We start from the raw sequence: 13,519 nt of genomic DNA, 5'->3' as shown, positions 1-13,519 counted from the left end.
AATGTATTTTTTTGTTTAATAATTGTCTCTGCAAACAAACCAGTTGACAGAAATGTAGAATTAAAGCAGATAGTTGTGTGAAATACGTTACTTGCTTTTGTTAGATTAGAAAATCAATACCACTCTCCGGTCTGGATGGTACATTTGAAGCTACAGCCAGCAGCTGGTTAGCGCTCCATTTCAACCCTATATATATATATATATATATATATATATATATATATATATATATATATATATATATATATATATATATATGTATTTTTACCTCTCTTATGTTCACTAAATGTAAAACTACAGCTAGAGGCTGGTTAGCTTAGCCTAGTTTAGCACAAAGACTGGCTTCCCATAAATGATTAGGAAATTACAGAGCCATAAAATAAACTAAAATTTCTACATTTTATGACAGTGAGTGACCTAACAGTATTGTTAATTCCACGATAGAACTTATATATAATTTGAACGTGTTGGTTTTGTTGTATTGGCAATAGATATCAATACATGAAAAAATACTTTATCTGGCAAACAGAATGACTTTAGTTTGTATGTCACACTGGTAAAACTATATCACATGTGTGCATTAAGTAACACTTGAATCAAAAAACTATTTTAAATAGGCAATTTTCTGTGGTTAAGACTGAATATAGAAAGTAAAAATACACATCTGTGTTTCTTATGGAAACCAATTGCACACAGTCTGTAATTAGAGCCATTGTTACTTTTTGTAACTTCATTGATAACCACACTTTTTCAATCCCACACAGTTTTTACACAAACTGGAGTTGCCAAGTCGCTGTCACAGGTACCGAAGAGTGAGGTTAGATAACAAAACAGAGTAAAACCAAGGTAAAATCATACAGTACCCCACAAAGCTGCCTGCAAGTAGGGCTAACGCGTAGCCTTTGACTTGAGCTTTGATTTTCATACGCAGTGAATAGAACCAGGCGTTTCTACATAAAATACCCACAATTCCATTTTTACTATTTACAAACTCATAAATATATATATGTATATATATAGTCTACAGTAGGAATAATTCCCCCCCCCAAAACAATCATACAAAAAACAACAGACCATAAAAAACTCTGAACACAAATAAAATAGATTATTTCTATCAAAAGAAAAAATAACAGAAACAAAATGTATTCATATTCCTTTGGAGTGTTTTGCTATGTTGATCTGTAGCAGTACTTGTGATGTTGAGCCCTCGGGAGTTTTAAGACCTGAGTGTCTTCGGTCAGGTGCAGATCACAATAGCGCTGAAATCCCTGGGAGGGGCCAGGCCCGAGGCCAGGTTCATGTAATCCTACACTGAACATACAAATAAAATTTTAAAAAAGGGAATACGGATTGAGGGGGAGGGGGGATAAAGACAGTTAAAATATCACAGGTCATCACCACCCTAAGACTCGGGGGACTGCTCTGACAGAGTGTTGAGCAGGTTTTTGTAGGCTTGGGAGTTCATGTAGCGGGGATATGAGTCTCTTTGCATTAGTGTGTAGATCTGCAGCTGGGCATCTTCGAACGTCTGCATGTTGGGTTCCTGCATGTTCCTGTTGATCGACTCACGCACACGGGAGTCAAGGCTCACCTGGGAGTCAAGAACAGGGGTTGGAATTAGGAAGAACAGAATCTGCACATTCTCAATGACAAACTGTCTAAAAAGGAAAAGTTTGACCTTTTTAAGAAATACGCTTATTTGTTTTCTTAGTGAGAGTTCGATGACAAAATGTATACCACTCTCATGTCTGGAGTAACTATGAGTCGGTTAGCTTAGCTTAGCACAAAGACAGGAAATGGAGGAAACAGCTAGCCTGGCTCTGTTTTAAGGGAACAAAATCTACCTACCAGCATCTCTAAAGCTCATTAATAAACAACTTATATTTAATTTGTTTAATCCATTTAAAAACCAAAGTGTAAAAAAACAATAATGTACGGCTTTATGTGCTCTTTATCGGCTACGACATGTAACTTTCAGTGGTCTCCGCTCGCTAGCCCAACATATATACTTAGCATAGCATAGCATATCATTCGTTTTTTGGACAGAGTAAACAAAGCGGATGAGATATTATAAATTAAGTTTTAGAGGTGCTGGTTGGTGGATTGTGTTACTTTTGGACAGAGCCAGGCTAGCTGTTTCCCTCTGGTTCCAGTCTTTTTGCTAAGCTAACCAACCGTGTATTTAGTTACCGTATACAGAGATGATAGTGGCATCAATATAGACCGAGCAAAAGGCCAGATTTTAATATGTCAAAGGATGTCGACCAAGGGTGCAGTTGATAACTAAAATGATGATGGGATAGGTAAAGTTGACTGTTAGCTAACTGTTAGCAAGTTACTGTTATTAGCTAAGGCACGTGCAAACATAATACGGCATTGCTTTCTGATGTAACGCTATTCACATTCAACTATAACTCAATTTGAATGCTATCAAAGTGAGTTAGCGTAATTTACAGAAATATATTAAGCCTTTAACTGACATTGGGACAAAATGCTTGCTTCAGATTGGCATATTGGGTTTATCCCCCCAGTTGTTCATTGTTATAAAAACGTAGTTCTGGGCTCTTTACCCTGTTTGTTGTGCACCACAGAGCAGCTTTGAGACATATTTATGTTGTTTGCAAGCAGATGAAAGTCACAAGGATTGGTGGTTTTTCCCTTTACTTAATTGCGCTCTCTCTCTATCTTCAAAATGTTCCCAAAATGTCAAACTATTACTTTAAAGGCAGGGAGGATGAGGACATTGAAGAAGCATGACTTCCTGTCACATATCAGGAAGCTTCCACACATTTTTAATAACAGTGAATCAAGAGATGTCAGACCTCTTTAGGCGAGAGAATGGAGATGTAGTCCTCATAGATGACACGAGCCCTCTCCTCTACCGGAGTCTTATTGGCGTCTTTGCTGAACTCCTCACAGGCTAACCAGAAGAGCATGTTCTCCTCGCTGAACTCGGTGCGAAGAAATTGCCGGAAGGCGTTCCTCCCCGCTGGGCAACACATTAGCTTGTCAAACGACTGCCCCCACGAGCGCACCTCCTCCAGCGTGGGCTTTGGGCTGCAGAGAGCATGGACAACATGGGGGTGAGTGATTTCAACATTTATTTTGACAAATATGCCAAATCTAGATTTGGCATTTTTTGTGCAGTGAAATCAACTGACCAGTCTTCACAGTCTGCGGTCCCTTCCTTTACGTCATAAGAAGCCTTTCGGTTCCTTTCATCCCGGTCTTCATTCCTATTAGTGAGATAGACAGATTATGAACTGCACTGAAGAAATTATTCAAGTGATATTATGTCATCTTACTGTAAATGTTTTATCATTTACATTCCAGTTTAACATTAACATTTCCAAGCAAATGAAGCCATCACTAGTTGATTGGCGGAAAATTAATTGATAACTAATTTGAAAATCGATACATTTTTTAAGTATGTATACCAAAATGCTGCTGGTTTCAGATTCTCAAATCAAATTATTTGCTGGCTTTCTTTGATAGTTAACTTTACATCTTTGGATTTTTGACTGTTGAGGACATCACCGTGGGTCTGGGAAATTACAATGGACAACTTTTCAATAATTGATAAATGATAATTCAATGATGCTCAGCAGATAGATACAATAAATATAAAGATGATCTATATATACACATATACAGTAAATACTCATGCAGTATATGTTTGTACATATTTGTTTAGCGTATTATCTTAGTTTAGCTGTTTCTCTGTATCTGTGATGTCTTGTAACTGTGTCTGATTTGGTTGGATTTCATCTACACTAAGCTTACTGAACTGCAGATATTTCAGGAGCTCCCTTTTCTCACATTGTCAGCAGATAACTAACTGCTGTTTACATAAGGCTGCTGCAGGGTAAGTGTCTACAGATCACATGCAAAAATATCAAGAGCATAAGACACAGGCTGTGCTGTACTGTGTGCAGTAAGGTCGGCCATGCTGCGCCACAACGAGCAAGTTCTCGGGTGGAGAAGACCTACCAGGAACAGCTACAGCAGCAGCACCAGCAGAAGCAACATGCATTTGAGCCCCGTGGGTTGGCCTGGCCCGGCTGGCTCGGCTGGGCCGGTGCAGTTCCCCCCGCTGCCGACTCCTGCTGCACCGACATCTGCCTCTTTCGCATCTCCATCCGCTCTGATCCCATGGGCTACAAACAGAGGAGAGGCACTGCGTTTAGTGTTTTAGATGTCAGAAATTGTATTTAACTGATATTTTATCTTGTGGTCAGAAACTGTCTTGACCTGCAATGGATGTGTATCATAACAATCAGTGCCAGTGCAATGCAGATGGTAAGGCCAGCATAATGAGACCAACGTCTAGTGTGACATCCTGTGCATCCATTTTACAACATAAATTAGATTTATTTTATTTACCAGTTGCCACCTATAGTATGTGTTACTGTATGATTGCTGCTGATGCTCTCTGGCAGGAGCATGTGCTGGCATGCCCAGAGTTTGGAATGCTGTTTAATCCATTCAGGGGGGAAGTATATGGAAGAAGAATTGGCACCCATCTAGCACTTTTCAGCCCCTGTTGTCTCACACTGACTACATGTGCCCATACACTCCAACTGCATAAAAGGGATGGATTGATGACCATGGGCTCAATGTGCATAATCCAAAAGTGTCAGAGCAGTGCATTAAAAGATCTGCACTGCTCACTGGGCTGGAGCAATGAATTAAATACACATGAAAATAATGCAAATATTTGTCTTTAGATTCTTACTTGTCAGGTGTCACTTTGCCATGCACCCTTTGGCTAGATTTATCACGTCCAGGGGAAATTGCTGTACTAAAATCAAAAATTGTGTATAGCTGTGACTTTTTTTTTAACAGAATCTCTTTTAAGGTTTGTAGGCCTATAGATACAGACAGGCTATTTTCACAGAATTACTTCTTGTCTGGTTTTAACGAATGTGTCATCACCAGGTCAGACGCTGCCAAATCCTGTCAGATCATTTATGTAACAAAGCTGTCGCTTCCAACACACGGCATCATCCAGCTACTACCTGACACAAGAAACGATGCTTTAAAAAAAAAAAAAATGTCAGGAGATTTGGTACATGGGAGGGGGGCATGAAGGCGCAGCTTGCAAATCTATAACCGCAGCATCGCTCTATCACAGCCTTTCGGTGCATACAATACCATTTGGCCATTTCTAAAATGGATCCGCGCGCGGTTTCACTCAGATTCAGAGCAGGCTTCAGCTGCATATTTCGTGCGTCTAGCCAAATGGCAAATTTTACGCGTTATATAGGTGTCGGGTACTTCAAAGCTGACACAATTGCAATATACGCTATGGCTTGACTATAGACGATGAAATGGGGGTGGGGGTGGTCGTATCCATTCAGAGGAGAAATCATGATAACACCAAAATAAACCGCTATTCTCATTCAATCTTACCGTAGCAGAAATGTGAACGACGCTGGGATGTAATGGTTCCTGAGCGATTTTATCAGCAGAAACCATTGCAACAGCAACTCGCACAACACATCAATGGAAAGTGCCACCACGAAGAACCGTAGAGCTTCTTCGCCCTGGACAACCACCAAAAAGACACTGCCTAGATATGTTAAAAGCTCACTGTACAGCAAGATAGTGACATGCCATTTCAAATACCGGGAAACGGCCTTAAATACTCCGTCGCGAAATGTCCGTGCACTGATACATCGGTTTGCCACCAGTACTTACAATTTCACCATGTATGCACAGCGAGAAGAGGTAATTCTTTGCCTTGATTACATCCGATGGCACATAAGGCTTTTTTTCCCAACCGGCTGCTTCAAGTCAGTACGCATGCGTCTTCTCTCCAGCTCGTAGTAGCCCAGTGAAGAGCGTAAACCCCGACAGTATGGCACAGGTTTTTACAGTACAGGTCCCTTTACCCTGCCTTGTACGCGATAGACTCGGGCTATGCAAGCAATGAAGGCTGCATGATGTCAGTTTATAACAAAGAACATGGACAACAATGAAGCCTACAAACTAAGACAAACACCCAGAAACTTCCCTTGAGCTTTTGTTACATTAAAGCCATTTATAAAAGCCAAAAATATACAGAAATATACCCCCCCTATCCCCCCCAAAAAGAAAAAAAAATCTAATTTCGTTGGCACATGCGCAAGTGAGCCTTTGCCTGAAGTCGCTGTCTATGGTGCTGAAACAGCCAGAAGCTGATAGACTGCAGCATTTCTTTTTAAACTAAACCTCCCTGAAGGATAGCATGACTTTGACAGCCAATGTTTCATCATTTGGAAAGTTTAGGCTTACATGTCTACTGTGAGCTACGTGTTTACACATTCCTGGTTGGTCCACATGCAGTGCACCAAACTGTTTATAGTTTTATTATTTTGTAAACACTGTGTGACTTTTAATCCTCTTGTCACATACACTCTCATACTGCATAATCACACCCACACTCACACACAACCTTTCTGTCAATGCAGACACAGTCATGCACAATATATACACACACAGACACATATATGCATATATATGCGTATTTTTGATCTGTTCTGTTGTTTTTATCGTGAATCTAACTCCCATACAGTTGTTTCAACCTGAATTAAATAGACTACTCAGAGATGGCAGCTGAAGTTTAGATACAAGTTAATAGACATTAAATCTGTTGCATTGCTTCTCTCCACAACAATGTTTATCTGCAGATTACTCCCATGGCAAGATGTGCATTGCAACTCTTTAACAGATGACTGTCAGGCTCCTCTGTGCCTTGTAATCTACAGCACAGGTCTGATGTAGAAGACAACACTGCCATCTGAAGGTAGCTCAAACTGCAGCACTAACATGATGTTCTTCATGCGCACTGACTGACTCATAGATTTCCGATGGTCGTATGAATTAATGAAAGGCACAGCTATGTTTGCATGGTATGATCTCTTTGATAAGAGCCCTAATATTTGACATGCATGTATGAGTATTAAACTATGCCAGTGCAATGTCTATTTGACACCGAGTCATGCTGGAGATAGTGGGATGTAGATTTCCACACATATCTTTCTATGCAATATGCTTTTATTAATGCAGAGGTGCACATCAGGTTTTGCTTTGTACAAACACCAGATGGCACTCTGCCTATTCTGCAAATGTGTAGTATAACATACTGCATTTGATCTAATTATCTGTTTAATTTATACCAATATATTTGTGCTGCATGGGTCACATTTTTAGTTAAGATTCTCTTTGCCATTGAAATGAATGTCATCCACCCCACATCGTAATGGAAAGTGCTGCAAAATGTGAACGCCTGTAATACAAAACTGAGAGAACTGTTCTTACAGGATTCGCACAGACCTGGTGCTGCTCTGTGATACTGCCTATTGAACCACTTAAGGATTAGGCATTCATCTGTTCTGTTATCTTGTCCAAAAAAAAGGGAAAGAAGGGATTTCTTTCCTGTCCAGATTAATTACTGTGCTGAACTGGGGCATGCCCTTAGCATCCACACATCGTTGTTAGCCTCCAGAGATATGAACATGTGACTTTCTCCACAACACTTCATTTAACACCTTCCCCTGTGCTCATGTTATGCAACACAGACCCACAAATAGCCATGAGAGATTGATATACACACACACGCACACACTCACGCACGCACACACGCACGCACACACGCACGAGTAACGAAAGATGCTTTATGCTGTGGTGATTTTGACGAACACACAGACTTTTCCCTCTGAGAGCACAATGCCAAGTGGAGGAGGGAGTCTGAATACACAAGGTCACACGGAGGAGTAGGATGCCAAAGCTGGGGGACAGGATGAATAAAGTCTTTTCAGCGAGTGATTAAGATGAATCAAAGCATTGCAAAGCTTTGAGGGAAAGTAAAATTAACTGTAGATTTGATTACTGGAGCTCAACATGAAGATATATGCACCGGAGATGAACACCTTTAAGGGATAATGCACGGCATCTGTGAGCATTTTGAAGGTGAAGATACGTCGTCTAATCCTGGCGACAAAGAGGGCACAAACTCTCCATTTGATTTTATTTCTGGTTGACATTGTTCTTCTAATGAATTTCCCCCAGGTGTGTTCATCAAGTTGTTCTTTGCACGGTTAATGTCAGGCTCAATTTAATAAATCCTTCTAACCCAATTACACAGTCACCTGTTCTTTTGTTTTTTACTTTAACATCACATTTTCAACCGAACACTAGGCGGTACGTCTCCATACAAACTGATTGTCCAAATTACCACCAGCCATTAGGGGTCAACACAATTCTATTGGGCTCATTTAAACACATTTCAGAGCCTTGCAGGAGAAAACATTGTTGTAGCTTTGCGCACACAGTCTCCTGTGATTCCAGCTGACCTTTCTCTTGAAGGTCATCAATATAAATGTTGCAGGAATTGATTGTTATTGTACTGCTATTTGATGTAACATGTATTTATTTATTGTCCCTCGAGAGAATATTCTGTTTGCGACAACAAATAATAAAAGAAAAGCACAATAAACACAGATGACAGCACCAATCAACAAATAGCTGAGTTCAAAATGCCATCCTTGGTCTTATATCAACTCCTGTGCACACTGACAATACAGCACTCTGCTTAAAATGTGCAGGAGCTCTTGAGACAGTCGATAGTCACCAAGTGGAGAGAAACCTCTCATTCCTCAACTGACAAAAACTCTGAAGGTTAAGATCCTTATCAGAACAGGCAGTTTTCAGTTCTGTAATTACTTGAACTCTATAATAATGAATCAAACGTATCATATAGGTCATGAAATTACCGTTGGAGCATAATTAATTAAGGAATCAAATGTAATGGGAATCATTTATTGCAGAGTTGACTTTCATAACCGCGATTCGATATAACCTCTTACAAAGATATAGTTTGGATAAATGTATATCTATGGTATAAGACAATACATGGTATAGGCCTAATAGGGCACGTACATACATTTGTGAACTGACTGCATGGCCAATCATATCCCTCTTTAAATGAAAACTTGGTGAGAATGATATCAATGGGATAGTTAGACACTTTTTTTGAAATATTGTATATTCTGTATGTGCGGTAATCAATGAAATACAGGATCATTCACAATACCAGAAACCCTGAATCCAACAGAGATCAATAGAATGCAGTCATCATTAAGGTTATTAATTGCACCTGAGCTTTTTCTTACAGTGAAAATGTAAAATGTCTGCAGTGAAAAGGATCTATTGCAATGTAACTGATCCTTCTCCTATTAGCTGCCCATTGTGTATCTATCTAATAAGTGTGAAAATACATAAGGGGAGAAACTACAAGTGAATGGGGGGAACATTTTTACTAATATATATCACCATGAAACGTCCCAAGTTGATTACATACATTAAGGCAATATTTTCTTTTGTATTACACGCTGTCTGAAATGTTGTGTTTACAAATGCTAATTGAGCATTAATGCTAACCTTTGGTGAATTTAGTAGAAATATACAGATGCAAATAGACTAAGTGCAGTAAAATTAATTCTGAAATGTGTATTTTGTATTTTTTTCTTGCCACTATAGTCTGACAAGACAAGGTGAGAAGAACTTATGGATGCAAAATAGCCCAAACTCTAAACGTTGACCAGTATATGAACATTTTTAGTTTTTGCATGTTACCTTAAATAAACATGGAGATTCCACAGCAGAAAAAGCTTGAGTGTAAATGATTACATTAGCAATTGGCCAGTGGGCCAGCTGCAGAGTTTTGTCCATGCTGTCTCACTGGAAAACCTTACCGGGACACTGGGAACTGACCATAGCTAGTGTTATTTTTCTGCAATGACAAGTCAAAAGTTCTGCTCTGGAAAGTGTCTGAATGAGTTTGAACCTCAAATTGATAAATGAACTTATTCTTCAAAAAAAGTAAAAATACAGTAAGACAGCGTGAAGGTAAAGTCTTGGTATTAACATCCATATGTGTATGTTTTCTGCAGTTAAAATGCTCTGATTGTACACATCAAAGTCTGTTAACAGTTGAAGGGGGGGCTGTTGTATTAAGGATTGTGTGTCTCCAGAGGGAGCTGTGTGAAGTGGGTTAACTAGCTTCAGGTGATGTCACTTGAGTCTACATCATTTGGGTCTGAAGACTACATGTTTGTAAATAGAAAACATAAAGATAATGGAGGTGTGGCGTGATTAAGAAGTAGTGTAATCTCACCAGACCTCTGTAGCCCACTGCCCATCTCTGCCTGAGACGAGCTGCTTGTGGATACATTAGCCGTCACGAGCATAACACACACAAATCTCAGATCAAACGGTTTGCGGCTGAGTTGCATTGTGGGCAATCTAGGCGCCAGGTTTGGAAAAAGAATATGTGGAATTAGAACCTGCAGGTTCTGCTGCATCACTTTGTATCCTTTATTTCCAATTTAATCTGTCCAAAAATGTTATAGAACTACAATGCTGAATTGTTGTCTTTTCATTCACTTACGGTTATGTTCCATATCCTTTTATTGCTGTTGAGTTATGGTCAATATGTTAAATATGTTGACTGTAATTCAACAAACTCCAGTTGGCTCTCAGACACCTGGCCAGGAAACAAATTTGTGTGATGCTTATGTGATGATCTGAACTGACTCCTCTGTCGTCCCACTCGATTACGGGAGCAGTTTCTGCTGTTGCTCTTTTTCAATCCTCTCCTCTGTGAATATAAACATAGTCCTCCTCACTACAGAAAGCTATTGCACATCTTTATTTTTCCATTTACCAAGAATGATTGCCAAGCAAAATCACATTTTCAGACTACTGTTGAAAATGATTCAATGTATTCTCAACTCACTAATGAATTGGCACGTTGTGTATTTTGTCTGTCTGTCTGTGTGACTGACTGCACAACTTAATTTAGATTTCCAATGACTGGTATCACACTATTTCAAGACACACTATCTTCTTTTAATCTCCTTAGGCCTCCTTCAGACAGGAAGTTCTTCTCTAAATAGAGGTTTGGCAAGAAGCAAAGGACGCTGCTCAGAAAACCGCAATCTTAACAACAACAACAACAACAAACAACAACAGTATTAAGGATGTATCACTTACTGCAGGTGATTAACAATAAGAAAGACATATCATTTGATAGATATGAGGAGATGTATTGCTACTCTGAACCTCACAAATTTATTAGGCTGTCGAACTTAATTATTTGGAGAGAATACTCCAGCGACAGGCTTATGTTATTTGTTGCTGCTTTTTACTGCAGCAACTAACAAGAAAAAAAAAAGTCAACAGTAATGTACAACTGTAGTTTTACTTGACAGGTTAATGAGTTTTCACTGTATTGGCTCCAAAATAATAATAATAATAATAATAATAATGATCAGTATAGTGCATTTATGATAGTGACACTCTAATTTGAAAACAGTAATGCTGACAGGGGGGACAAAAACTAAAACGTGCCCTTACCTCAAGGCACACCATCTCCTGTTCCTCCTGGACCGGGTCATTGTAGTTCACTGGGTATCCCACACCATGCCGGCAGGCCCGGACCAGTTCCCGGATCCGCTGCCACATCAGGGCCCTGGTGCGTCTGATCCCCCGCAGAGCAGACGTGGGCCTGATCTCCCACTGCCTCACCGCTCTAGCACATGTCATGCTCCGGCCATGAGGCCTCACTCGCCACATGAGGCATGAGTCTCTTAGGCATCGTAAAGAATCCACACTTCTTGCTCCTTTCCTCTATGTTTTTTCGCCGTCTGTTCTGAAGCCCATTGTGTGGGAAAGAAAGAGAGAGAGAAAAAGAGAGAGACCGAGAGAGATACGGAGAGACAGAGAAGACAGAGAGAGAGAGAGAGAGGGTAGAAAAGCATCAGTGACCCTGACGAAGAGAAGAGTGTTTACAAAGGAGAGGGCAGAAGGGGATTAGGACAATGTCCCCAGTGGATGCAATCCTGATTCCTCTGTGCTTTACTGCGTCTCACCAGCTTAGGCCAGATTAAGCCAGGAGGTTTTAGTGTCTGAGTGAGATGGACAGAGAGGAAGACTAGTGACAGGCGTGGATTCATTTGTGATTGTATATGCTCCTTGATGAAATCTCCCATGCTATAGAATGGATTAAAACACATTGGTAACTAGACTTTTTGGAGGAAACATATGGTCGCAATGCATGCAGCACAATTAATTAATATACACACACTGTGGTGCTAAAGTGTTTTACTGAGGAGCTTCTAACTTCACTTGGTCATGTCGCTCATTACATACTCACAAGGCTAAACACAGATCAAAGCTCTTCACTATGAGCAATCAACTGACTTAAAGCTATCTGTCATCCTCACAAAGGCACCAAGTTAAATTCTCCCCTTGCTGATAACACAGTCGTTGTTATTGATTGGCTGGAGTCACATGTGGTGGATGTTGGAGGTTTTTCCTCCTTGTTTTTTGAGCAAGACTAGTGAATTAAGACAACAAGAGAGTCAGGTATAAACAGAACTTCCACATGTTAATTTACACAATAATTATGTTATTGTGGTTCCATAAAGTCAACCAACGTAATGGTGTAAAATTATATCCCATGCTCAAATTCAAAAGGGACAATAACAGGAGCCACAGACAATAGTGTAACTAGGCCTCTTCAGACTGGACTCAGAATTTAGTGATAGATGGATTTTGCAGCACTGTTAAGAAAATAATTTATAAAAAAATACAATGAATGCATCATTAACTATCTGTATCAGTCAACCATTATTATTATTAGAATCCTTAAAAACAAACTGACCACAATATTTAAACAATCTTCATAAAAACACCCAACCAGTGCATCTCTCTTACATGCAGTGGTGGAAAGTACTCAAGTACTGTACTTTCCTGTGTAGGTACTATCCATTTTCTGCTACTTCTATACTGCACTTCAGAGGCATATATTGAACTTTCTACTCCACTACATGTATTTGACACTTCATGATTGATATCTGCGTGATGCTTTTCAAAAATAATTATGAAATGTACAGCAATTTCTGGTTTTTATCGATACTTGTTTAAATCTTCTATGGTTTGTCAGTAACGCATAGCGCGTAGATGTTCATCATTCAGGGAACTGTTTCCATCGGCATGCAGTTTTAACTTATTTCAGATAGTAATAGTAAAAACCTAACTCCACTCCTGCACTTCTTCCTGCATAGAGACGCATGTGACTGTCACCTGATAGATCGTGACGCCGTGTTTGTAGTCAGTCAGCTGTTCGCACAAGGCAACCGGGTGAGTAACTCAACCTCGATGTTTCTCCGTTATTAGGTATCAGAAAAATACACAATAAACCCTATCTATTAGATGTGTGCGATACTGAGAATGCACGTGTTCATGACGTTACCTGTGTTACGGTTGTCATAGTTTCACACGGTGACAGAATGGATGTTAGCGCAGCTAGCTTAGGTTAGCTGCTAGCTTAATGCTTAGCTTACTGCGTTACCTGTGTGTCTTCGTTCACGTCATAATTGTGCAATTTTAAATGTATGCGTTGTATTGGGCTACGGGCCTTAGTGCAGTTTAATGTCACAGGATACGCACTGCGTTGTTTAATGTCGGAAAG

At 39.8% G+C, this 13,519-nt stretch overlaps 1 protein-coding gene across 2 annotated transcripts; it reads right to left on the bottom strand.

Annotated features, from left to right (window-relative positions):
• Positions 1-1,402: 1,402 nt before the first annotated feature.
• On the bottom strand, positions 1,403-11,589 carry rgs20 (regulator of G protein signaling 20; the record flags this gene model as incomplete). Of its 2 annotated transcripts, none has more annotated exons than XM_079216941.1 (5): positions 1,403-1,591; positions 2,823-3,057; positions 3,162-3,236; positions 3,991-4,157; positions 11,401-11,589. In XM_079216941.1, 5 exons carry the CDS (start codon positions 11,587-11,589, stop codon positions 1,403-1,405), a joined length of 855 nt encoding a protein of 284 aa, XP_079073067.1. The 2 variants fall into 2 exon arrangements, with proteins under 2 accessions (XP_079073067.1, XP_079073068.1); XM_079216942.1 differs by lacking the exon at positions 11,401-11,589 and adding an exon at positions 5,701-5,748.
• Between the last annotated feature and the right edge of the window lie 1,930 nt (positions 11,590-13,519).

Source organism: Taurulus bubalis (genome assembly GCF_910589615.1).
Source record: "Taurulus bubalis genome assembly, chromosome: 1".
Lineage (NCBI taxonomy): Eukaryota > Metazoa > Chordata > Actinopteri > Perciformes > Cottidae > Taurulus > Taurulus bubalis.
Note: the sequence above shows the minus strand (reverse complement) of the source record. Positions and strands in the feature narration are given on the sequence as shown.